At 41.0% G+C, this 26,788-nt stretch overlaps 1 protein-coding gene across 1 annotated transcript in view; it reads right to left on the reverse strand.

Annotated features, from left to right (window-relative positions):
* The window catches only part of LOC124612789 (ribosomal protein S6 kinase delta-1), a 186,600-nt gene that overhangs the window by 64,337 nt on the left and 95,475 nt on the right, over positions 1 to 26,788 (reverse strand). The window contains exon 8 of the mRNA XM_047141187.1: positions 13,513 to 13,632. Within this exon, the coding sequence (XP_046997143.1) occupies positions 13,513 to 13,632 (120 nt within the window). The remainder of the gene's footprint in view (positions 1 to 13,512; positions 13,633 to 26,788) is intronic.

The raw sequence follows: 26,788 nt of genomic DNA on the forward strand, positions 1-26,788 counted from the left end.
AACTATTTTATCATCACACTCCTGGCCTTGTGACAAGGTGAATTGTCTTGTTGAAAAATGCCACTGCCATTGGGAAACATGATCATCATGAAGGTGTGTATGTGGTCAGCAACCGGTGTGCAATAGTCCCTGGCCATCATGATGCCTTGCATGAGCTCCACTGAACCCATGGACGCCCACGTGAATGTTCCCTAGAGCGTAATGGAAACACCGCCGGCCTCTCTCGGCCCCAAAGTACTTATGTAAAGGAGCTGTTCTTTTGGAAGATGACAGATTCGCGCCCTCCCACTGGCATGACAAAGAAGGTATTCGGATTCGTAGGACCATGCAATGCTCTGCAACTGAGCCAATGTCCATTGCCCATTTCAGTCATAGTTGCCAATGTCGTGATGTTAACATTGGGACATGCATGGGTCGTCGACTGTGTAGACCCACTTTTAGGAGTGTTTGGTGCACTGTGTGTTCAGACACACTTGTACTCTGTCCACCATTAAAATCTGATATCAGCCCCACAATGTCTGAACATGGTTTCACAGTGTGTTGAAGACACTAACCACAGCACTCCTCGAACATCCAATAAGTCGTGCAATATCCAAAATGCTTGTGCTGAGCCTCTGGGCCATCACAATATGCCCTCAGTCAAACTCTGATAGATTGCACACCTTACCCATTACACATACAGGTAGCACGCACCGTGCAGCTGTCACTCCTTGACGGGGGATGCTGGTATCACCTGGAGAGGTTTATATTGATGGTAGGTCAGTGGTCATAATGTTATCGCTGATCAGTGTATAATTGTGTCTGTCATTTTAATTAGACTTTGCAAACTTTATGACATACTCAAAATTTTTCAGGCTTTTATCAAATTCTGTTGTTTTAAACTATCCCATGCAGCTCAAATTATGTATTATTGAAGTCTCGTGTGTGTGTGTGTGTGTGTGTGTGTGTGTGTGTGTGTGTGTGTGTGGGCGCACGCGCATGTGTGCGCATGTGCGTGCGTGTTTGCCAAAAGCCTTATGGGCCAAAAGCTTTATTTGTGGCAGTCTTTTTGTTGCGCATATTTGCAACTCAGCATCTCTGCTATATGGTGAGTAGCAACTCTTGTTTTCATAATATTGTTACATTCCATCCTGGATATTCCTCTATTAAAATAAAATACAGTTAGCAAAGGAAAGGAGAAAGATGTGTGTGCCTTCCTAAAGTATTCTGAAATTCCAGATGATGCAAAGGAGTGTTACAAAGATGTCCTAGATAAATAATGGACAGATATGAGAGAAAACTTGACAATAACATTGAACTATACCATGTAATACTTTTTGTAGCACAGCTATTCATTTATTATTATATGTAGTACAGATAATAATGATATAAGTTAAACAATTATGTTAAAATAGTTGTCATTGTTACAATTATATTATGTCACTGTATTTCCATTATTATTATTATTATTATTATTGTCATTATTATTATTATTATTATTGTCATTATTATCATTACTACTGTGTTCTCAATTAAGTTAAAAACTGTAAAATAAAATATGCAATACATAATAATTTATGCAAAAATACACATTGTGCAACAATGCAGGCATATAATTATAACTACAACAAATTTAAAAAATAGATTGCAAATAAAACTAAAAGTTACAAGGAAAAAAAAAATTGGCCAGGTGCGGGTAGGACTAGCGCTTTGAGGGTTTCATGCAAACTCATTCATCCATTACAGCAATCAAGAATCTCTACCATTTTTGCCTGTTATCAACATGGATACTGGTAAGATATTCATCTCAGGGATTCCAAGATGATAATGTTTTAATTTCAGTAATACATGTGTGACATAATGTCATGCAGCAGACAGGTGGCCATTATTATAATAATCTGTAGCTGTGCATTGAGGCTGACTGGATCACAACGAAAAGTCAAACACCAGGCAATGAAAGACTTTACTGCTCAAATGACATGTTTCAGAATTTATCCACCATCAGGTACTATGGAGTGATTGCTGCATGTAATGTGACGTTTCAAGCTGTAAAAGAAACAAACAATGGCAGACTAACCTGAATGTAGAACTACTGACCATTTTAATTTCAAGTCTGACGTCAGATACAAATGACGACAAAATATATATATTTCATGTAATATCATTACAAAATAACACTTTCCACATTTTTTCCTTTACTTGTACCGTGAAACATCCTCCTTTCCAAATTTCATGATTCTAGGTCAACAGGAACCACCCTATATGTTTTGATGGGTTTGTTTGCATGTACCAAAATATATGACATAAATGGTCATATCTTTTGGGTGTATTTGTCACAGCACCAAGGTCCTAACAGACCAGATGTGACACAAATTAGGACTTGGTACATCTACAGTCCTGAGAAAAAGGATTCTTAGTAGTTGGACGGGCAAAGAATAAAGCAATTCTATAAGGTTTCCATTTTTACAGACTGAGGTATGGAACTCTAAAAGGCAAAATAAATGACACCAGCAATTATTACACAAATTTATCAACTTTTGAAGGGAAAAAAATAACCTGGAAAAATCATGCCCTAATATATATTTCTTTCAGTCCTCATACCATGCCTATTATTACTGAGGACAGAGATTACTATAAACAAAATGTAATGCTTGCCCTGAGGAGAATAATATTTATTCACATGGAATTATGAACAGTGCAATGAATTAAGACTTTTATGAATCTTGAAAGACATATGTAAAAATGTACAGAAAACCACATTTATCATTTAATATAATTGTATTTAAAAACAATACTGATTTATTATGTACCGTATTTCCTCGAATCTAAGCCGCACTCGAATCTAAGCCGCACCTGAAAAATGATACTCGAAATCAAGGAAAAAAAATTTCCCGAATCTAAGCCGCACCTGAAATTTGAGACTCGAAATTCAAGGGGAGAGAAAAGCTTTAGGCCGCACCTCCAAATTGAAACAAAGTTGATCCATTGTAATATGAGACACAATTTAGGTCGAATGAATGACGATACAGCTACAATAGTTCGGTTCGAGTCGTAAGCTTAGCAGTTAAGCTATACCAGGTAGCCATTGCTATGCGTCAGGCGCCCCGTCTGTATTTATACGGGTACCCTTCCTTTTTCACGTGCTTTGTCTGGTTTGAATCGATTTCCTTATTTTGCTTTGATCTGATAAGTGCCGTTTTCTTTGTTATAGGTGTTTACGTCACTCTAAGCTGAAAATGCGTTACTGTACTGTGTCATGAATTGTTTGTCGCATTCTGATGTGCGTGTTTACGGCCTGTCGCCGCTCGCGGCATGGCTCACTTTTGTGCGCGCTACCGCCGCTTACAGTAAAAAAAGAGAGAGAGAGAGAGAGAGAGAGAGAGAGAGAGAGCAATCGTCTCATTAGCGAAACAATGGCAAGAGACTGCTATTTGTTGTTACTTACGCTGCTGCTTTCTTTGCTAATGATCAACAAGAACCAAATGATAGAGGATGTTCTGAATGAGAGTTTAGCGAAAATTTTTCTCCGTTTGAAAATCTTTGCGGCCGCTTCTTTAGTACATCAAATTCTGCACAGAAATTAGTCATCTTAGATTTAAAAATCTAGTCAGTTACCGTGCTTCATTTCTGACAGTATCACTATTACGCATAAGAATAATACGAATATAAACATGACACGATACGTATATTCTTCCGCGTTTGCTGTTGTCTCACTCTAGTTTTGTAGTTTATTGGGCAGACAGAATTTAAATAAGATAGCAGCAAACACGAAAGAATACATGGCAAAATGTTTATATTCGTATTATTCTTATGGTGAAGAGAATACTGCATGTGATTCACATTTCATCAGGTTCCTATTACCAACCACCATTTCTCACAGGTAGGAAAAAATTCTGAACGTAGAGTTGGTCATATTGACAAACATCCCAAACAGTCTTACCAGTTGGATTTTCGTAGTAAATTGAAATTCTGCTACATTCGAAGATGAACAATACGAAATTTGTATTTACTTCGTTGGATAATGTATGAAAATGCAGTGGTCGAAACTCGGGGCGGAGAAAAAAAAGCTCATCTTCCACCCTTTTTTTTTTTAATTTATTTACTGACGCAGAGGTTTTGGTGCCAGTATTTATCTTTGAGCCTATAAAGCATGCCTGTGTAGCGCTACATATATTCGACGGCAGAAGTTATTTGTGGCAGCACCTACCAACATTTTTAAGAGCCTCCGCTTGCTTTGCACTCGATTGTAAGCCGCAGGCGGTTTTTTGGATTACAAAAACCGGAAAAAAAGTGCGGCTTGGATTCGAGTAAATACGGTATATTATTCTCTGTTCTATGCTAAAAATATTGTCACAGAGAAGAAGGTGTAATTACAGGAATGACGAACACTAACTTCACTTAACGAAGTTTTATTCAGCACTTGCTCATACAAGAGCGTGGAGCGAACTGCCTCTGGCCAGAACACATACGGTATACATACAGTTACAGAAAATTCCAGTACAATGATTCTTGACATTTGTGGATACTTCTAGAATGTACTCAAACTGAATATAGAAATTAAAATTTCACAGTCCAGGGGAGTTTTGAACACACGACCCTCTATGCAACAGTTTAGTATCATAACCACTATACCATGGTAACTGTGCTACTCAGCTTCTTCTGTAACATTGCTCCCTCCTAAAGGGAACAGCGTCTTGGTGTTACGTCCTCCTAGTACAGGAACGAGTCATTGGTCCTGCATACTATGACTCCCGATGATTGATGTTCGTCCTCGCGGTGATCTTCTTAGAACTTCCTTTGCCACTAAGCTCTTTATCACCTTTCCGCTTGTTGTTGGAACGTCAAATTTACCCTGGGTTATAGGATCCTTATAGGGCTTCATTCGAAGTACGTGGACCGTATCTCTCATCTTTCGTTGTCTTTTGTCGGGGTCGAAATCTTCAACTTCATAAGTAACATCAGACAACTGTCTTACAACCTTGTAAGGTCCAAAGTAGTGCTTGAGGAGCTTCTCAGAGAGACCAACCTTCTGAACAGGAGTGAAGATCCAAACGAGGTCACCAGGCTGGTACACAACAGGGCAGTGGCTTGCATCATACCTTCGGCGATTGTTTTCCTGAGCCTGCAGTGTGTGGAGTCGAGCTAAAAGCCAAGCTCCCTCAGCTCTGGTTAACACCTGGCTGATGCAGTCGTTGTCCACGTCATCAGAATGTAACGGAAACACAGCGTGCATCGTCGTAGTCACCTCATGCCCATGCACCAGGAAAAACAACATAAATCCTGTGGTGTCTTGTTTGGCGGTGTTGCAGGCAAACATCACGAAAGGTAGCACCTCATATCAGTTGCTTTGCTCAACACTGACGAACATTGAAAGCATGTCGGCCAAAGTCTTATTAACGCATTCAGTAAGCATGTCAGTTTGCAGATGGTAGGCAGTCGTCATGTAATGAGTAATGTAGCACCGACGGTTTATCTCTGTCACAAGATTCGATTAAAAAACCTTCCCTTGATCCATAATTAACGACCTTGGGGCACCATGTTTTTATATAATGTCTTCCACAATGAATTTGGCTACCTTGAATGCTTCACGGCTTTTGTAAAGGCACAGCATGTCAGATAATCACAGCAAACCATAATCCATCTACTGCCACTAGCAGACGTTGGAAATCGCCTGAGGAGGTCAATCCCAACACGCTGGAAAGGCGTTTCAACTGGTGGAATTGGTATGAGTCCGCCAGGTGATTTCTGAGGAACTGCCTTTCTCCTCTGGCACTCTCAACAGTGAGACACGTTGTGATGGACACTCTTAAATAAACCTGGTCAGAAAAATCTCTTGCAGATCCTATTGTATGTCTTAATAAACCCTAAATGTCTGGCCTCAGGTGTGTCATGGAATTTCTGTAGAACATCCAAGTGCACGTGTTTAGGAATCTCTGGTAGCCACCTCTTTCCAAACAGCTCAAAGTTTTTCTTGCAAAATAATCCATTAACTACCTTAAATTGTCCTTTCACATCCTCTGACCAATTTAAGGCAAGCATAATTTGAGATATCTTGGCATCTTTCCTTAGCAGAGAGATCCTGGAATGCAGTGAGACAGTCACTATCTTCATCAAAGTCTTGATGGTCTTGCACAGGGTTTCTTGAGAGACAGTCGGCATCTTGGTGTTTTCTTCCACTTTTGTACACTATGGTAATGTCATACTCTTGAAGATGTAGTGCCTACCTGGTGAGTCATGCTGCTGCATCCTCTGTAACAACTGTGAATGGCCTTCCATAGAGATACTGTCTAAATTTGCACATGGCCCAGATCACAAGACATTCTCTTTCTGTAGTTGAGTATTTTCTCCTGGCTTTTGTAAGTGTCCTAGAAGCATAGGTTATAACCATCTCTTTTCCACCCGAAATTTGCACCAGAACAGCACTGATCCCATACCCACTGGCATCTGTGTGTAGTTCTGTGAGTGCTCTCTCGTCATACAGACCAAGTACAGGGCCAGTTGTCAGGGCTTTTCACAACACATCGAAAGAATCTTGTTGAGCACCATCGGCTTTTAACAACTCTTGGAGTGGCCTAGCTTTGATAAAACGACAGTAATAAGAACATAATCCAAGGAAGCTTCTCACATCTCTAATAGTTTTAGGAATAGGAAACTCCATTATAGATCTCACCTTTTCTGGGTATGGCCGCACACCTTAGTTTGACAAAAAGTGTCCAAGTATTTTGATTTCTTTTGCTCCAAAGAGATACTTTCTTGGATTAAGTTTCAGTCTGGCTTGTTGGAGACACTTAAGAACGGCCCTCAGTCTTTTTATATGTTCATCAAATGTCTCTGAGAACACTACAATGTCATCTAAGGAACAAAGACACACTGTCCACTTCAGATGACGTAGAAGATTATCCATCATCCGTTCAAAAGTTGCTGGTGCATTACACAAACCAAACGGCACCACCTTAAACTCATACAAACCATCAGGGCTGATGAATGTAGTTTTCTCACGATCAGCCTCATCTACTTCGATTTGCCAGTATCTCGAGTACATGTCCCTGGTTGAGAAAAATTTGGCCCACTTCAGACAATCTGGGGTATCATCAGTTCGTGGAAGAGGGTAAACATCCTTTTGAGTTATCTTATCAAGCTTCCTGTAATCAACACAAAAGCACCAACTGCCATTCTTCTAACTGATGAGAACAACTGGTGACTACCATGGGCTCTGCGAAGGCTGGATGATTCATTCTTCATCATTTTCACTACCTCGTCGCGAATTATTCAACGTTCCATTGCTGACACGCGGGACAGTCTCTGGCTTATTGGTTGATGGTCACCGTCGATTTGTCTAATTTGCTCTTCACCTGCAGATTGAAGCATTCAGAGAACTCTTGAAGAATGGCAAGTAGAATCTTCTGTTGCTCCTTAGTGAGATCTGGTGGCTATCGAGCTAGATCATCTTGTCTCATAGTGGTAGCGCTAATTTTGCCCACAGACTCGGCGTCGGAGGTTTCTGTGATGCTCAGCTGATCGGCAATTAACAGCTCAGCATTTGCTATGCACATGTGTCTTGGAAGAATCTGCAGTTCTTGGCGACAGTTAATTATCCACAATTCACCAAAACTGTTCTTAAATGAGATGACAGAGGCTGTAAAGACCAAGTTATTCTTCAGTGGTATGCCTCTCTTACATTCCACTACAAGATCCATGGGTTGATGCATGGCATGACACATGACAGTTACCTTTCTAGTGCTGACTGCAGGAATGACCACTTCATCCAGCACACATAGTCTCCACACACTCGGATGCGCATCTTCCTGTCCACAGTATCTCATCTCGTCTAGCATAATTTTTGAGCAACCACAATAATTGCCTCAGAAGCTTTCAAAACGTCCCATCCGAGAATGACATCTAGACTACACTCTTGTAAGACAATGAATTCAAAGGGCTGTGTATGGCCACTCATGCCCACACAAATCACACATCTTCCTTTAGGTTTTACATATTTCCCATTAGCCACCTTCAGCTGATTTGTTGTCAATAAATACAGTTTCCTGCAACTGATGATGGTACTTCTCCAAAATGAATGATTATGATGCTCCAGAGTCCACAAGCGCTTGGGCTGGTCGGCCATCCGTGCAGATATCAGTGTAGTTTCCTATCATTTTTGTAGTGATCGACGGAAGAGGATTTTTCTCTTTGATGGCCTCACCTCCAAGGAAGGTCGCACCCTTTAGTTTTCAGGTTGTGCAGCTAGTTGATTGGCTGGAGCTTCTAAATGGCGATGAAGACCTTGATCAGCATGTTGGGGAGCGTCCTCTCTAGTGGCTAGCTTGTGGCGATGGTGACCTACATCATCCTGCACCCTACCTTCTTGTTCATCTTCGTCGGCCCGGAGTTGGTGTCGGCTAAGATCAGTCTGCTGTCTTCTGGCACAGGCACCATCAAATATCTGCCACCTTTCTTGACAACAGTGCACCACATGTCCCGGTCGACCACAGTGGAAACTTATAGGTTGGTTATCCTGAGTCCTCTAGACTTCAGTCATCCTTGGTGCCTAAACAGGTTCCTCATGCGGCATTGTAGGAGCGTAACTTCACCTGGGTCCTGACATTTTCACCGTTGTAAAGGGAAATGAAGGATGAGAGATTGGGTTCAATGTCTGTTCCACTTCCTCCCTTATGACCTCTTGAAGTGTCTCAGTTTTTCGCTCACCGTGCAATCCAAGTGCCTTCTGACCTTCCTCTCTCACTATCTGGCGAAGAACACTTGTGAATCAGTTTCTTCCTACATCACAGACATCGATACAATGTTTGGAAGCTGTTCAAACTTCTTGTAATTCTTTTTTAATGCATTGTCTCGATGTACTGGCACCATTTTATGAAGTCGTCTGCTTGTCGAAACCTCCTTCGTGAGTAGGGCTTGATACATGTCCTCAGCAACACACTTCATGAGATGTGCAACCTTCTCTTCCGCCTTCATTCTAGGATCCACTACTTTACACAGCTCCAAGACGTCTTGAATGTAGGATGCTGTAGTTTCTCCTGGACACTGTGCCCTGCACTTCAATTTATTTTCAGCCTTGCACTTCTGTTGTTGTGTGTCACTGAAATACTTGCCCAGTTCTGCCTGGAACACTTCCCAGCTTGTTAATGTCTCCTCATTGTTCTCATACCATTCTTGGCAGTGCCCTCCAAGTAGAAAAACACATTAGCCAAACACATAGTGTCATCCCATTTGTTAAATTTGGCTTTATGCTCATATACCTGCAGCCACTTGTCTGGATCTTTGCCATTGTCACCAGAGAACCTGGAAGGATGTCTCATGTGATGGCACACAGTTGCTGTCATCGTAACGTCCTCCTCTTCTTCAGTCTCTGATAGATTGCGATCTGTTGAATATGGCTCGAACTCTGGTTTCTCGCCACGTAAATGGCAGCTCTGTTGTGGCCTGATGGGAGCCACTGTGTTGTCAATAGTGTGCGCAATCACAAGTTCCAATACCCAGCGCCTCCACCAGAATAATGTCACATAGAAGAAGGTGTAATTACATGAATGACGAACACCCACTTCACTTAACGAAGGTTTATTCAGCACTTGCACATACAAGAGCATGGAGCGAACTGCCTCTGGCCAGAACACATACGGTATATATACAGTTACAGAACATTCCAGTACAATGATTCTTGACATTTGTGGATACTTCTAGAATGTACTCGAACCAAATATAGAAATTAAAATTTCACAGTTTTGAACTCATGACCCTCTATGCAACAGTCTAGTATCATAACCACTGTACCATGGTGACCCTGCTGTTCTTCTGTGACAATATTAATAGCTGTGAAATAGTCGAATAACTTATGTAATTACCTTCTCTCATCTTGATATTGGATGAGGACAGGCGTGAGAGACATTTTAAGGGTACTTATGTTGCATTTTGATTAAATGTGTCTTTATTTGCTCTTAAAACCCTTATTTATTTATCTTTAGCATCCCTAAAAACAATTTATTTTTTCAAAGTAACAGAATGTGCTATACAGCGTGAGCCATTTCTAAGCACATTGTACGTAACAGAGGTGGGAGGGGGCAGTGAAAAATAGACAAGTAAGACAATGAAAGACACATAAAACTGAAACAAAGAGAGGAAAAGAGTACTTACTGTGAAGAAATGCCAAGACAGAAGAAATTAATGTAAATTAAGGATAGGTTGGTGGTGAGAATCAAGGACATGTTGTGGCGCTAGTTCCAACCTGTGGAGTTCTGAGAAACTGGTGTCTGGGGGAAGAATCCAGATGGTACGTGTGGTGAAACAGGCACCAAGGTCATGATAGTAATGTTGTTGAGCATTCTCTGCAACAGGATATTGCGTATTGCCAGTATACACCCTCTGCCTCTGTTGTTGAGCATTCTCTGCAACAGGATATTGCGTAAAGCCAGTAAACACCCTCTGCCCATGCCCATTCATCCTAATTGATAATTTGGTGATAGTCATGACACTGTAAAAGGCCAAATAGTGTTAACGTAACAGCTGGTATATGACGTGTTGTTTCACACATGGCTCTCCCTTTCATAGTGTATATTTTGTCAGTTGCAGGGCTGCTATAGCTGGTTGTAGAAGGATGCATAGGGTAAGTCTTGCAAGGGGGATGGTCACAGGGCAAGGAGCCATAGGGAAGGAAGATGGGTGCAGAAGGAGCATAGTGTCTGACAAGAATATTGAGGAGATTGGGAGGGCAACGAAAAGCTATTCTAGGTGTGGTGGGCAAGATTTCAGACAGAATGGATCTCTCATTTCAGTGCACGATTTCACAAAGTCATGGCCCTATCAAAGTAGGTTATTAATACATTCCAGACCAGGATAATACTGAGTCACCAGTTGTGTGCTCCGAAGTTGTTTTTTGGAGGGATCAGCAGTACCAGGATTGGATGTGATGGCAGGAAATCTGCTTGTGAACTAGGCTGGTGGGATGAATACGCACAAGGAAGTATGAGGTTTCTTCACAGTAACTACTCTTTTCTTCATTCCGTTTTAGTTTCCTATGTCTTTCATTGTCTTTCATGTCTATTTTTCAATGTGCCCCTCCTACCTCGGTTACATACAATGTACTTAGCTTTTCACTCTTATTAACTCATGCATGGGGTTTAAGCAGTAATCTCTGTCTTGCATATTACCCTGCATTCCACCTTTAAGCACTCAGGTTTTCAAATCTTGGCTGATGCAGTCCCCAACAATCAGTTTCCTCTGACCTGCAGTTCTGGGTGACTTTCCCAAAATCTACCACATTTCCTAGACTTCTCCAGTCCCGTTCCTTCACTACTCTTCCTTCCCCTTCAACCCTTCAGCCTGAAGAAGGAGCCATTGGCTCTGAAAGCTTGCCTCATTACAACCCTCTTTTATGTGTGTGTGTGTTCTACCACCACTTGGTGAGTAGATTTTTTATCTATCCAATTAAATTATTTTGTCAAATATTGATATTTTCTCAGTTACAGAGTTACTTTTAGTTCTGCTTCTACACTGAGTGACTTGTCAGTTCTGCCTGCACCATTGTCAAGTATGGGTCACATTGTTATGAATGCCAACAAAAGTTCAAAATTAATATTCTATAGTTTGTAAATATTGAATTGGGTGGGTAAAGAAAAATAATGTTGAGAAATGCCTTAAATTAGAGATGCACCCATTTCACTGGCAGGAAAATCCTGATGTTTCTCATCAGAAACAGTCATTTGTGAAAGCTTCAATACAACATATGGAAGAAAACAAATTTCATTCTGGAGAAAGAACTGTTGAAATATTTGCAAAAGCAAGCATTCAAGTTAAAAAGTTCTCCAACTATGATTTTCTTTTTAACAGTCGATTTCAAAGCACTAAGACTTCATCTTCAGGCACACAGCATGACACAAATTTTAAATATGTATATGGTGAAAAATAAATAATAATAATAATAATAATAATAATAACAATAATAATGATGATGATAATAAAGGAATTTTGCCAAAAATAGATGCTACATTTTCAGGTCCCTAAATAATTAGACACAACCGGTATGTTCATCTCTTCACTGGCAGCTTGAAGAATTAGGTTCCTGCAACAAATGGTACAGTGATAATAGTTTTAAAATATTATGAACCTTGTATAACCACGAGATATATACTGACTGAAATGGAATTATTAATGCTTCTTACACTGAAATTTTAATATCTTTGGTGTATGTGTGGTGTCACCGCCAGACACCACACTTGCTAGGTGGTAGCCTTTAAATCGGCCGCGGTCTGGTAGTATATGACGGACCCGCGTGTCGCCACTATCAGTGATTGCAGACCGAGCGCCGCCACACGGCAGGTCTAGAGAGACTTCCTAACACTCGCCCCAGTTGGACAGCCGACTTTGCTAGCGATGGTTCACTGACAAATTACGCTCTCATTTGCCGAGACGATAGTTAGCAGAGCCTTCAGCTACATCATTTTCTACGACCTAGCAAGGCGCCATTATCATTTGCTATTTATCTTGTGATGCATGTACCGTCAGACCGATGTTCACCAATTATGGATTAAAGTTAAGTATTCCAACAGATACGTACTATTTTTGCTAGTCTCATATCCCTGACCTGTACCAGACCTCACGCCATCCTGCGTGAGCTTTAACGCGTGCCTTTCGGCTTCACCTCGTAGTGGCTTGGCTGTCTTGCCAAGTCACAACAGTATGGGCTACGTGGAGGAACTGGCTTTAACTCCTCATCAAGAAAGTCATTTGGCAAAACCTCAGAGATCACCATAAGCACCACTCTCAGTAGGTCTCATGACTAATGTCTCTTGTGACGATCCATGGATAAAAGAATTTGCTCAATTCACTACACCCTGTTCTGGGTAAACAGTAAAAGACTGTGTCCGCCTCCATGTTGAAAGAGTTTATTGATCTACACAAAGGAATCTGTTTCTGCCAGGGCTTATCATTGGCTGGTTTGTGATAAATTGGTATTTCGACTTGTATTACGAGCTACCATATATTTGAGTAAATAATAATGTGCAGTGCTAACAAACAAGTTATAAACATGACAGTTTTATTTGATGCAAATATCAATAATGAAACAGCTCAGAAATGTGTGAAGTACAGGGAGTTGAGCATAAAAATTATTAAAATGTGCCATTTGAAACTGAGTCATCTCTATCATAAATGGTACCTCAGAATCACGGCCACATGGAATATATAGTAATGTTTGGAACTGCTCGAACTGCTGACATCATGGAAGAAACATTGTGAATTCACCTGAATGATTTGTGATACTAGTTCAGAACATGAAAGAAACTTTTCAAGTTATCTGTTACATAGATAAGGGTATCATCACTATTATTATTATTATTATTATTATTATTACTATTCACCAACCAAAATTTATAGAAGAAATCATTTGCAGATTTCTTCCCAAACTGTGCTTTTATTTTTCCCTAAAAATGTAAATGAAGTTTCTGATAGTGAAGAAGTACCTTAAGAAAGAAAACTGTTTCTGTGGTGTATAAAATCTTTGGACATTAAAATTATTTCACTCACCTTAATAACATAGCACTTGTTTTCTTGTCTATTTAGAGCCAACATCACTCTATCAATAATTCCAAGGACTTTGTAGGACTTCAGTTCTGAGGAATGTCTTGATAGCTGATGTTCAGACTCCTGGTATTAACCACACAGATAGATATAACAGCAACATAAAACACAGAAAACATGGCTGTTCATCAATAAGAAGAAATGCTTTTAGAACACAAAGATGGTGTCATACAGAATAAAATAAAACACAATGATATTTATAAAACAACTGAGGGTGGATAAGTTTTAATATTACATACTCTGGATAAAAGGTAAACATGAGCAAAGTAAACTGACAGTAATACCATGAATGACAACTACTAATCACAGTTTATTTACTTGGGATGTAACAACTTGTCTGTCTTGTAGCTTGGTCCTAGATAAACAGTAATCCCAAACTGGATATCAGTGTCATGCCAATGTTACTCTGCTAGCACCATGTGAGACTAGCCACAAGCTCAGAACACTAGGTGGCAATCACACTGAAACACAAGTAGATTAGGTGACAAGAATCTGCTATACTTACATCTGCCTTTAAACTTATTGAGGCACAATGGTACAGAACTTGACCTCTGCCTCAAACTCCCCTACTGATCTACATGGCAGAGGTGAAGGATAACTGTTGCAATAAGTGTTGGGGGCCGAGTACCAGGTCATCAGGATTGTGAAGCAAAGCATAGTGCAAGGTTGGCTCAGGTGATGGACAACATAAGGGAGTTATATATAAGATTTACAAATGAGGATCAGATAGCGACTGTGGGTGGAGGTGGTAACAGACTGGATAGGGACAGAAGTATGAAGTAAGTTGTGGCCTGTAAAAGATAGCTATTCAAAATGCAGCTGTCTCGGGGTCATGATTCAACTCATCTTATTACAGCTGTAAGATGTATGGGGGTTGGGAATGCACTGATGAAGAAGGGTATGGTTCACATTGTATTGGTGCCAGTTGAGTCTATTAAGAGATCAAGTTTCACTGGGCACGGCCTTCATTTCAATAAGTATGGGAAGGGGAGATTGGCAAATCTGATATTTAGTGTGTGCAGTGTGTGGTGTGGCACCTTCCAGCAAAATGTAAGGGGTACTGAAGATAAAGTTAGTGAACTGCTCGTAGATGTTGACTCTGCCATTACTGGTATATCACAGCACCACACGAACAATGTGACATTTCAGAAGCTTTCTGTACTACAATACAGACTAGCTCCCCCACTCTGCAAAGAGCTCCTGTAAAAATATCTATGAAATATGTACAGTATTTAACAATCACTTGACGGATAAAGCAGTTGAACTACATAAAAACTTAGTTTCTACAGGTATCATAAATCTCTCTTGAAAATGGCTTTCCGAGACTGCTATCTGATGTACATCTCTGTGGTACTTACAAGGGGGAGACTGAGTCAATAATTATATCAGTGAAGACTAAGGAGTCTCATGGACGTGACTGAATATCTAGCACGATACAACAGCACAGCCCCTGCACATGTTAGTCCAGTAATTTTTCCTTTAGGAAATGTTTATTTTCCTTTAGGAAATGTTTAAAGTACTAAGTACTGAAACTGCTTCGTAAAAATGGAGAAAGCAATAACATAGACTATTTTAGACCTATTTCTATGCCACTGGTGTTTGCAAAAATTTAATTGTCATTTCAGTTCACATAATTTTCTGTTGAATGTACAGTTTGTTTTAGATGTGGTTTAAGATTTGAAAATGCCCAATTCCCGTTCCTTTGTGACAGTCTGGATAGATTAATCAAAAAGTTGTGAACATTAACATCTTCTTTGATTCAAGTATTTGGTTGTGTTGATCGTAAAATATTACCGCAGAATCTCAACCATTAAGGAATAAGAGAAGCAGCTCATTAGTGTTTCAACTCATATTTTAAAAACATAAAGCAAAACGTCATCCTCCAAAATAATAAGAACAACTTTGAGTTGCTGTCAAATTGGGGCATGTTTAAGTGGCTGGTGCCTCGAGGATCAGTGATGGTTCTACTACTGTTTCTCACAAAAACTAACCTGGCATGCATTGCAGAGCATCTTTTTCTTTCTAAGTAGGTACACGTATACAAAGCAGACACATTTACCTATACAAAATAAATGAAATACAATGATTTTTTGCGTATCAATTTTTCCAAGTGACTTCACCCATGTAACGTGTATGTCACATACATTTAACACATTTCACATACATTTATACAAGACATTTCATCCGTATCTTTAGCTAATTTTTTCTTGCAGTTGCAGCTGAATTCTAAGGAAACTTAATTCTGCCAGTAATTGCTTGTCACTTTGAGAAAAAGAATTGACACTGGCAACCGTCTTATCCTCTGCTGTTTTGCACCATCTACATCTACATCTACATTTATACTCCGCAAGCCACCCAACGGTGTGTGGCGGAGGGCACTTTACGTGCCACTGTCATTACCTCCCTTTTCTGTTCCGGTCGCGTATGGTTCGCGGGAAGAACGACTGTCTAAAAGCCTCCGTGCATCCTCGAATCTCTCTAATTTTACATTCGTGGCCTCCTCGGGAGGTATAAGTAGGGGGAAGCAATATATTCGATACCTCATCCAGAAACGCACCCTCTCAAAACCTGGCGAGCAAGCTACACCGCGATGCAGAGCGCCTCTCTTGTAGAGTCTGCCACTCGAGTTTGCTAAACATCTCCGTAACGCTATCACGGTTACCAAATAACCCTGTGACGAAACGCGCCACTCTTCTTTGGATCTTCTCTATCTCCTCCGTCAACCCGATCTGGTATGGATCCCACACTGATGAGCAATACTCAAGTATAGGTCGAACGAGTGTTTTGTAAGCCACCTCCTTTGTTGATGGACTACATTTTCTAAGGACTCTCCCAATGAATCTCAACCTGGTACCCGCCTTACCAACAATTAATCTTATATGATCATTCCACTTCAAATCGTTCTGCACGCATACTCCCAGATATTTTACAAAAGTAACTGCTACCAGTGTTTGTTCCGCTATCATATAATCACACAATAAAAGATCCTTCTTTCTATGTATTCGCAATACATTACATTTGTCTATGTTAAGGGTCAGTTGCCACTCCCTGCACCAAGTGCCTATCCGCTGCAGATCTTCCTGCATTTCGCTGCAATTTTCTAATGCTGCAAATTCTCTGTATACTACAGCATCATCCGCGAAAAGCCGCATAGAACTTCCGACACTAACTACTAGGTCATTTATATATATTGTGAAAAGCAATGGTCCCATAACACTCCCCTGTGGCACGCCAGAAGTTACTTCAACGTCTGTAGATGTCTCTCCATTGATAACAACATGCTGTGTTCTGTTTGCTAAAAGCTCTTCAATCCAGCCACACAGCTGGTCTGATATTCCATATGTGATTCAACAGAAAAATGTAGTTGTGGTATTGAACCAAGTAGCATGATCTTTGGCCACAAAACATGCAGGCAAAATTTTTGGCTGTCTGCAATGCTAATTAACACAATTACCCCCAACCCTAGGGATAGTAAGGGTATCTCACTCTTGCAGTAATTTTTATACAAATAATGACCCCTGTACATACCAAATCTGGTTCAAATTGCTCCAGGCATTATTAATTTACATTTTTATGTCAACTGTTTTCACCACAAATTCTTAGTGCTAGGGATGTCTCACTACCACATTGAATTTTTCCATATAGCAAGTGATATATATGCCAATTTTGGTAGAAATTCCTTGAGACATTACAGAGCTATGTTGATTTGTCATTAAATCTGCACCCCCCCCCCCCCCCCCCCCTTCCCTGTCCCCAAGTCTCTGGGTGAAATGTTAATGTTATTGTCACTGTCATAGCCACTGTCACCAAGAAGTCTAGTGATCCCAAAAACTAGGGATTTGATATTAATACTGCTTGTTACTGAAACTCCTCACATGTCATGACTTCCCACCCCCACCCCCGCACACACTGGGATAGTAGAAGTATACTAACAAACAATATGAGCCACATACATGCAAAATTTGACTGGAACTGCTCCAGATGTTCCTGAGCCAAGCTTCCTAGACATCCCCTCTTCACCCCAATCCCTATGGATGGTAAGTGGTTTTTACACCCACAAAAAGCTTCACCTGCACGCACATAAGGACATGCCAAAGTTTCACTGTAACTAGATTTTATTTATTTATTTATTTACATGTCAAGTTCCGTAGGACCAAATTGAGGAGCAAATCTCCAAGCTCATGGAACATGTCAGTACACAAAATTACAACATCAAAGTAATAACAGATAAAAATAAATGTTCATGAACCCGAAAAGAGTCAATCCATAAATTTAAGTAAACGCAATCAACAATACAACAAGAATCAGCTTACTTTTTCAAGGAACTTCTTGACAGAATAGAAGGAGTGATTCATTAGGTATCTCTTCAGTTTAGATTTGAAAGCGCACGGATTACTGCTAAGATTTTTGAATTCGAATGGTAGCTTATTGAAAATGGATGCAGCAGTCTACTGCACACCTTTCTGCACAAGAGTTAGGGAAGTCCAATCCAAATGCAGGTTTGATTTCTGCCGATTGTTAACTGAGTGATAGCTGCTTATTCTTGGGAATAAGCTAATATTGTTAACAAGAAATGACAGTAAGTAATATATACGGGGTGTTACAAAATGGTACGGCCAAACTTTCAGGAAACATTCCTCACACACAAAGAAAGAAAATATGTTACGTGGACATGTGCCCAGAAACGCTTACTTTCCATGTTAGAGCTCATTTTATTACTTCTCTTCAAATCACATTAATCATGGAATGGAAACACACAGCAACAGAACGTACCAGCATGACTTCAAACACTTTGTTACAGGAAATGTTCAAAATGTCCTCCGTTAGCGAGGATACATGCATCCACCCTCCATCGCATGGATGCGCTGGTGCAGCCCTGGAGAATGGCGTATTGCATCACAGCCGTCCACAATACGAGCACGAAGAGTCTCTACATTTGGTACCGGGGTTGCGTAGACAAGAGCTTTCAAATGCCCCCATAAATGAAAATCAAGAGGGTTGAGGTCAGGAGAGCGTGAAGGCCATGGAATTGGTCCGCCTCTACCAATCCATCGGTCACCGAATCTGTTGTTGAGAAGTGTACGAACACTTCGAATGAAATGTGCAGGAGCTCCATCGTGCATGAACCACATGTTGTGTCATACTTGTAAAGGCACATGTTCTAGCAGCACAGGTAGAGTATCCCGTATGAAATCATGCAAACGTGCTCCATTGAGCATAGGTAGAAGAACATGGGGCCCAATCAAGACATCACCAACAATGCCTGCCCAAACGTTCACAGAAAATCTGTGTTGATGACGTGATTGCACAATTGCGTGCAGATTTTCGTCAGCCCACACATGTTGATTGTGAAAATTTACAATTTGGTCACGTTGGAATGAAGCCTCATTCATAAAGAGAACATTTGCACTGAAATGAGGATTGACACATTGTTGGATGAACCATTCGCAGAAGTGTACCCGTGGAGGCCAATCAGCTGCTGATAGAGCATGCACACGCTGTACATGGTACGGAAACAACTGGTTCTCCCGTAGCACTCTCCATACAGTGACGTGATCAACATTACCTCGTACAGCAGCAACTTCTCTGATGCTGACATTAGGGTTATCGTCAACTGCATGAAGAATTGCCTCATCCATTGCAGGTGTCCTCGTCGTTCTAGGTCTTCCCCAGTCGCGAGTCATAGGCTGGAATGTTCCGTGCTCCCTAAGACGCCGATCAATTGCTTCGAACGTCTTCCTGTCAGGACACCTTCATTCTGGAAATCTGTCTCGATACAAATGTACCGCGCCACGGCTATTGCCCCGTGCTAATCCATACATCAAATGGGCATCTGCCAACTCCGCATTTGTAACATTGCACTGACTGCGAAACCACGTTCGTGATTAACACTAACCTGTTGATGCTACATACTGATGTGCTTGACGCTAGTACTGTAGAGCAATGAGTTGCATGTCAACACAAGCACCCAAGTCAACATTACCTTCCTTCAATTGGGCCAACTGGCGGTAAATCGAGGAAGTACAGTACATACTGACGAAACTAAAATGAGCTCTAACATGGAAATTAAGCGTTTCAGGACACATGTCCACATAACATCTTTTCTTTATTTGTGTGTGAGGAATGTTTCCTGAAAGTTTGGCCGTACCTTTTTGTAACACCCTGTATATATATATTAAGAGGCCAATGTCAAAATACCCAGACTCGTGAACAGGGGTTGACAAGAGGTTTGTGAACTTACACCACATACTGCCCGAACCGCCCATTTCTGAGCCAAAAATATCCTTTTAGAATGAGAAGGGTTACCCCAAAATATAATACTATATGACGTAAGTGAATGAAAATAAGCAAAGCAGACAAATTTTCATATCAAAATACCACTCACTTCAGAGACCGTTTGAATAGTAAAAATGGCAGTGTTAAGTCTTTAAACAAGATCCTGAACATGGGCTTTCCACGACAGCTTACTATCTATCTGAACACCTAGAAATTTGATCTGTTCAGTTCCACTAATCATATGCCAATTCTGTGAAATTAAAATGTCTGGTTTTGTTGAATAGTGTGTTAGAAACTGTAAAAACTGAGTCTTACTGCAATTTAGCAATAGTTTATTTTCTGCAAGCTATGAACTTAGGTCATGAACTGCACTATTTGAAATCGAGCCAATGTTACACACAACATCCTTTACTACCAAGCTAGTGTCATCAGCAAACAGAAATATTTTAGTTACTCATAATACTAGAGGGCGTACCATTTATATAAATAAGGAACAGGAGTGGACCCAAAACTGATCCCTGGGGCACCCCGCACTTACTGTACCTCACTCAGACCCCACACCACAGCCAGTCTCGACATTGTGAATAATGACCTTTTGCTGTCTGTTGTTGAAGTAAGAGGTGAACCAATTTTGAGCTACTCCCAGTATTCCGTACTGGTCCAACTTCTGGAGCAATATTTTGTGATCAAACAACTTAGTTAAATAAAAAAATATGGCTAGCATTCGAAACCTTTTGTTTAACCCATCCAGTAACTCACAGAGGAAAGAGACTACAGTATTTTCAGTTGTTAAGCGACTTCTAAAGCCGAACTGTACATTTGATAGCAAATCGTGTGATATAAAATGATCAATTATCCTTACATACATAGCTTTTTCAATAACTTTAGGAAACACTGATGGCATAGAAACAGGTCTATAATCTCTACATTATCCCTTTCTCCCCTTTTATAAAGCAGCTTTACTACTGAGTACTTTGATCATTCAGGAAACTGGCCATTCCTAAAGGAAAAATTACAAACATGGATAAATACCGGGCTAACATGTGCAGCACAGTTCTTTAATATTCTGCTAGGCACTTGCATCATAACCATGAGAGTCCTTAGTCTTCACTGATTTAATTATTGACTCAATCTCTCCCTTGTCTGTAACACAGAGGAGTATTTCAGACACCAATCTCAGAAAGGCAGTTGCCAAGAGTGTTATATGATTCCCTGTAGAAGCTAAATTTTTATTTATTTCACCAGCAATGCTCAGAAAATGATTGTTAAATACTGTACATATATTTGATTTATCAGTAACAGAAATATTTTTACTGCGAACTGACTTTGTATCGTCGACCTTGTGCTGCTGACCAGACACTTCCTTCACAACTGACCATATGGTTTTAATTTTCTCCTGAGAATTAGCTATTTCCTTTGCAGGCCACATACTCTTTGCCTTCCTTTTGCCTTTTTAAGCACCTTACAATACTGTATGTAGTAGGATACTGCAGCTTGATTGTGACTACTTCTAACATTTTGATATAATTCCCGCTTTATTCTACATGACAGCCTTATCCCACTAGTCAGCCACCCGGGCTGCCTATTGCTGCTAAATACCTAGAAGACAAACAAAATAAATATTCATTTTTAAATATTAGAAGGCATATCATGCCTTCTAATATGACAGATGATTCTAAAATATTTCTGTTTGGTGATGACACTAGCTTGTCAGTAAAGGATGTTGAGTGCCACATGGTCATTGTATCAAATAGTCCAGTTCATAAGTTCATGGCATGTAGAAAATAAAGTGATGCTAAATCTCAGTGACATCCATTTTTTTACCATTTTTATCATGCAATTCAACTTGTTTAAACAAAATGGGCCTGTGATTAGTGAGTCTGAACAATCGAAATTCCAAGGTTTCAGATAGATGGTATGTTACAAAGAAAGCCCATATTCAGGGTCTTGTTCAAAAACTGAGTACTGCTATATTAATCATTCAAACAATATCTGCAATAAGTGATAGTCGAACAAAAAAATTATTCTACTTGGTTTATTGTCATTCACTTACAACATACGGCATTGTATAGTGTGTTTCAAAAAGAATGACCTGATTTCAAACCTCTATATTTGTCAATAAGAACATACTACAAACATGGGACATATTGCAAAATACTCACAAACACTTGAAGTTGTAGCTATACTATCACAGATGCTCTGTGTGTTCACCAGCAGCAGCATGAACAACACCTAATCGATAATTAAATTCGTTGTGAACATTACACAATGTATCTGCTTTTACAGAAGTTACGGCATCTGTTATTCTGTTCCCCACGTCTTCTATTTCACAAGCTAAAGGGGGGATGAACATGTTTCCCTTCACATATTCCGACAAGGAAAAAAATTGCATGGGGTCACATGTAGCATTTTAGGCCACGAATGCAGGGCAGGGTCTAATGCACCCTCTCCAGCACTGAGGCATAGTGTCATTGAGAAATTAGTGTACATTATTGTGCCAGTGTATAGAGCAAATGATGCCTTAACACTCACCAGACAGTCATATGAACCACTGCCAATTCCCTGGTTGCACGACAAATAGACTTTCGTGGACTCCGCTCAAACGTTTACCGCATTCTTTCCACCATGTTGTCAGATGTACAAAGTCGACCTGGACTCATAGCTTTGCACAAGCATCCTGTTGGTGATACCAACTACAAATGCATTTTAGTGCAAGCAGATCAGTGCCAAAACACTGACAGGAAGCATCTGGACCAAAATCACTGGCTCACTCTTTGAAAACTGGAGCATACAAAATGCATTCTGTTGAGCGGTCACCGTCTCAATTCTGATTAACTGCAAACTGACAGGAGGCACTGACTGATATCTAATAGAGATTTTCAGAAACCTAGGTCATACCCATTCAAACAACACACATTTCCTCGCCAGCTCTTCCTATTTTTGTAGTTATTACCATCCAAAATTGGGTCATTATTTTTTAAACACCCTGTATTCTGGAGTAACAAATGGTATTTTTGGCTCAGAAATGAGCTGTTTAAGCAAAATGTGATACAATTTCGTGAATCTCTTGTCGACTCAAGTTCAGGAAACTGGGAATTCTGACAATGGCCTCTCAATATACATTCTCTTTAATGGCCTTTCTTGTTAATAATATGAGCTTATAGTTTGATTCCTGGCAGGGGATTGGGTGTTGTGTGTCCTTCACCATCATTTTCATCACCATTAACATGCAAGTTGCCAAAGTGGCATCAGCTAAAAAGACCTGCAATATGGTGGACAAACCCTGAAGGGGATATCGTGGCCAATAAATGCCATATGATCATTTCATTTCCCTGGGATTAGCAGCTTTCATTCTGTTAATACTTGCCAGAAATCCAATCTGCACCTGTATTCCACCACCTAGACTCTTGTGCAGAAAAATGTACAGCATCCTGCTGCATCCATTTACAATAATCTACCACAAGAATTAAAAAAACTTTCACAGTAATCCTTGTGCTTTCACATCTGCACTGAAGAATTTCATCAGGGCTCATAACTACACATATCAAAAAAAGTTTTACATCACCTTGGTTCCAAGAGTTCCGGAACCTGTACAGAAAATTGGAATAGAGATCAACATAAACATCATTTCTGCCCTTTTTATTGCTCATGAAAGCCACACATCGCATGTTGTACCACCACACAACATGACCTTCAGAGGTGGTGGTCCAGATTGCTGTACACACTGGTACCTCTAATACCCAGTAGCACGTCCTCTTGCAGTGTTGCATGCTTGTATTCGGCATGGCATACTATCCACAAGTTCATCGAGGCACTGTTGGTCCAGATTATCCCACTCTTCAGGGTGATTCAGCATAGATCCCTCAGAGTGGCTGGTGGGTGTTGTCCATAAGCAGCCCTTTTCAATCTATCCCAGGCACATTTGTTAGGGTTCATGTCTGGAGAACATGCTGGCCACTCTAGTTGAGCGATGTCGTTATCCTGAAGGAAGCCATTCACAAGATGTGCATGGTGGGGGCACAAACTGACGTCCATGAAGACGAATGCCTCGCCAACATGCTGCCAATATGGTTGCATTAATGGACGGACGATGGCATTCACATATTGTACAGCCGTTACAGCACCTTCCATGACCACCAGCAGTGTAAGTCAGCCCCACATAATGCCACCCCAAAACAGCAGGGCTTGCTGCATTCACTGGACAATGTGTCTAAGGCTTTCAGCCTGACTGGGTTGCCACCAAACACGTCTCCAGACAATTGTCTGGTTGAAAGCATATGCAACGGTGAAGAGAACGTGATGCCAATCACGAGCAGTCCATTCAGCATGTTGTTAGGCCCATCTGTACTGCACTGCATGGTGTCATGGTCACAAAGATGGACCTCGCCATAGACGTCAGGAGTGAAGTTGCGTCGTAACATGACGTCCTGTGGCTGCACGAAAAGCATTATTCAACATGGTGGCATTGCTGTCAGGGTTCCTCCAAACCATAATCAGTAGCTAGTGGTCATCCATTGCAGTAGTAGCCCTTTGACACCTTGTTCAAGCCTTGTCATCAACAGTTCCTGTCTCTCTGTATCTCCTCCATGTCCTAACATCGCTTTGGTTCACTCCAAGATGCCTGGACACTTTCCTTGCTGAGAGCATATCCTGGCACAAAGTAACAATTTGGACGCAATCAAACCGATGTATTGACCATCTAGGAACGATTGAACTACAAACACAAGCCGTGTACCTCCTTCCTGGTGGAATGACTGGAACTGATCGGCTGTCAGACCCCCTCCGTCTAATAGGCGCTGCTCATACATGGTCCAAGAGCCATCAGAGTACACTAAGGCACTATCACTAAGTTATATGCAAAGGTCGAGAAACTGATGGCAATAGACTGAATCTGGAGTAGTTTCCTTAGGAAGTGAATGAAGTTCCAGGGGAACACAGGCTGCCATATGAAGCCAAGGTGGTGAAGAGTTCATACCCATTGGGAAAGTGTCACGGAGCATGAAGTAAAGCTGCCGGAGCAATAGCCGAAAGCAAAATCCAGAAAGTAACAGAAAAGAGGGACACACCCCATACTGTTGGTCAAAAAAGTCATCAAAGGAGGAGTCATAAGAAGGGTGGCTGGGCATGGCAGACAAATGGCATGTGTATCTGCTGAGTAGAACATTATACTGGTATGGCAGTGGTAGTTCAGCAGCTTCTGCATAGACACTCAACCTGGCTAATGTAAAAGGCGTCAGTTGCCAAACACATTCCATGATGGTGGATTTTATTTAGACAGCGTAAGATGGATGGATGTGCAGATCCATACACGAAACACCCATAGACTAGTTTTGAACAGACAAGGGATTGGTTCAAATAGAGGAAGGTGGTCCGATTCGCTCACTACCCAGGAAGTACCACTTAGGGCTCGTAGGACACTGAGGGACCATGTACAGCAGGCAGCCACATAAGACATTGGGAGGACCAAGAAAGTTTCCTATCAAGTGTGAGCCATAGAATTTTTGTAATTTCAGTGAACATAAGAGCAACAGACCCAGGATGTAAAGACAGTGGAAGAAACACATTGCACTGCCAGAAATTCAAACAAATGATTTTGTCAGCGGAAATGCAAAATCCACTGTTGATGTTCCAAGAGTAAAGATGATCGAGATATAGTTGAAGATGCCGCTCAAGGAGGCAAGTCCATAGAGACTGCAACAGATCGCAAAATCATCGACGACAAGGGAGCCAGAAATGCCCGGTGGGAGACAGGTCATAATAGAGTTAATAGCTACAGCAAAGAGGACGATACTCAGGATGGAGCCCTGGGGCACCCCAGCTTCCTGGATAAATGTGTCCAACAAGGCAGAGCCCACATGGATCTTGAAAACTCTGGCTTTTAAAAATTCCTGAAGAAAACAGGGCAAGCGGCCTTGGAAGCCCTGGAAGCCCTATGTGTAAAGAGTATAGAGGATACCAGTCCTCCAGCAAGTGTTGTAGGCTTTCTCCAAATCAAAAAACACAGACACATCCTGGTATTTCCACAGAAAACCATTCATGAATGGGTTGACAAAGTGATGAGGTGGTCAACCGCAGAATGGCACGCTCAAAACCCACACTCACCTTGTAAACATATGTGGTGAGAGAAATGGGGAGGTAGCTAGAAGGGAAGTGTTTGTCCTTACTGGGCTTAGGTTTGTGTATGACGGTGGCTTCAGGTCAGCACTGGGAAACATGCTTTCTGCCCAGTTGCAATTGCACATATAAAGCAGAAAACGCTTTCCGCAAGTGAAGGATGCTGTAACTTCTGAATGTGAACATTGCCTGACCCTGGGGTGGAAAGTCAGAATGAAGAGAGAGCATGATATAGCTCCCTCATAGTAAAGGTGGCATTGTAACGTTCACAATTCTGAAAGGAGAATCGTCGAGCCTCCTCCACTCGTTTCCAATAGAGGAAGGCAAGGTGATAGTGGATAGCACTCCAAATCTCTGCAATACAGCAGCCTAAGGTAATGAGGATACCAATGGGGTCTTCAATGACATCATCTGCTATGGTCAGGCTGGAAATTGGGAAATGGACCTCATTCCCAAAGAGCCACCAGGGGTTGGCCCACATGATGTAAGAGGGAGTGGAACTGTTAAAAAAACAAATAAACTGAATCCAGCTAGCTTTTTTGCTGTGCCGAAGAATGCGATGACACTGCGCGCACAACTGTTTATAACGAATACAGTTCGCCATCGTAGGAGATGGTTAAAAACGCAGAGAGCATGTCTTTGCACATGAACTGCATCTTGGCATGCCTCAGTCCACCAAGTTGTAGGGAAGCAGCCCACTCATGCCGTAATAATTTCACATCAGTCTTTCCATTGTGTGCCAGCCTAGTCCGCTGTAACTAGCTCTGACGTCATGAATGTTGCGCAATACTTTAAAAATTAAGTAAATAACCTGAAACGTTTCTATCATGTC

Source organism: Schistocerca americana, chromosome 4 (assembly GCF_021461395.2).
Source record: "Schistocerca americana isolate TAMUIC-IGC-003095 chromosome 4, iqSchAmer2.1, whole genome shotgun sequence".
NCBI classification, from domain to species: Eukaryota; Metazoa; Arthropoda; class Insecta; order Orthoptera; family Acrididae; genus Schistocerca; species Schistocerca americana.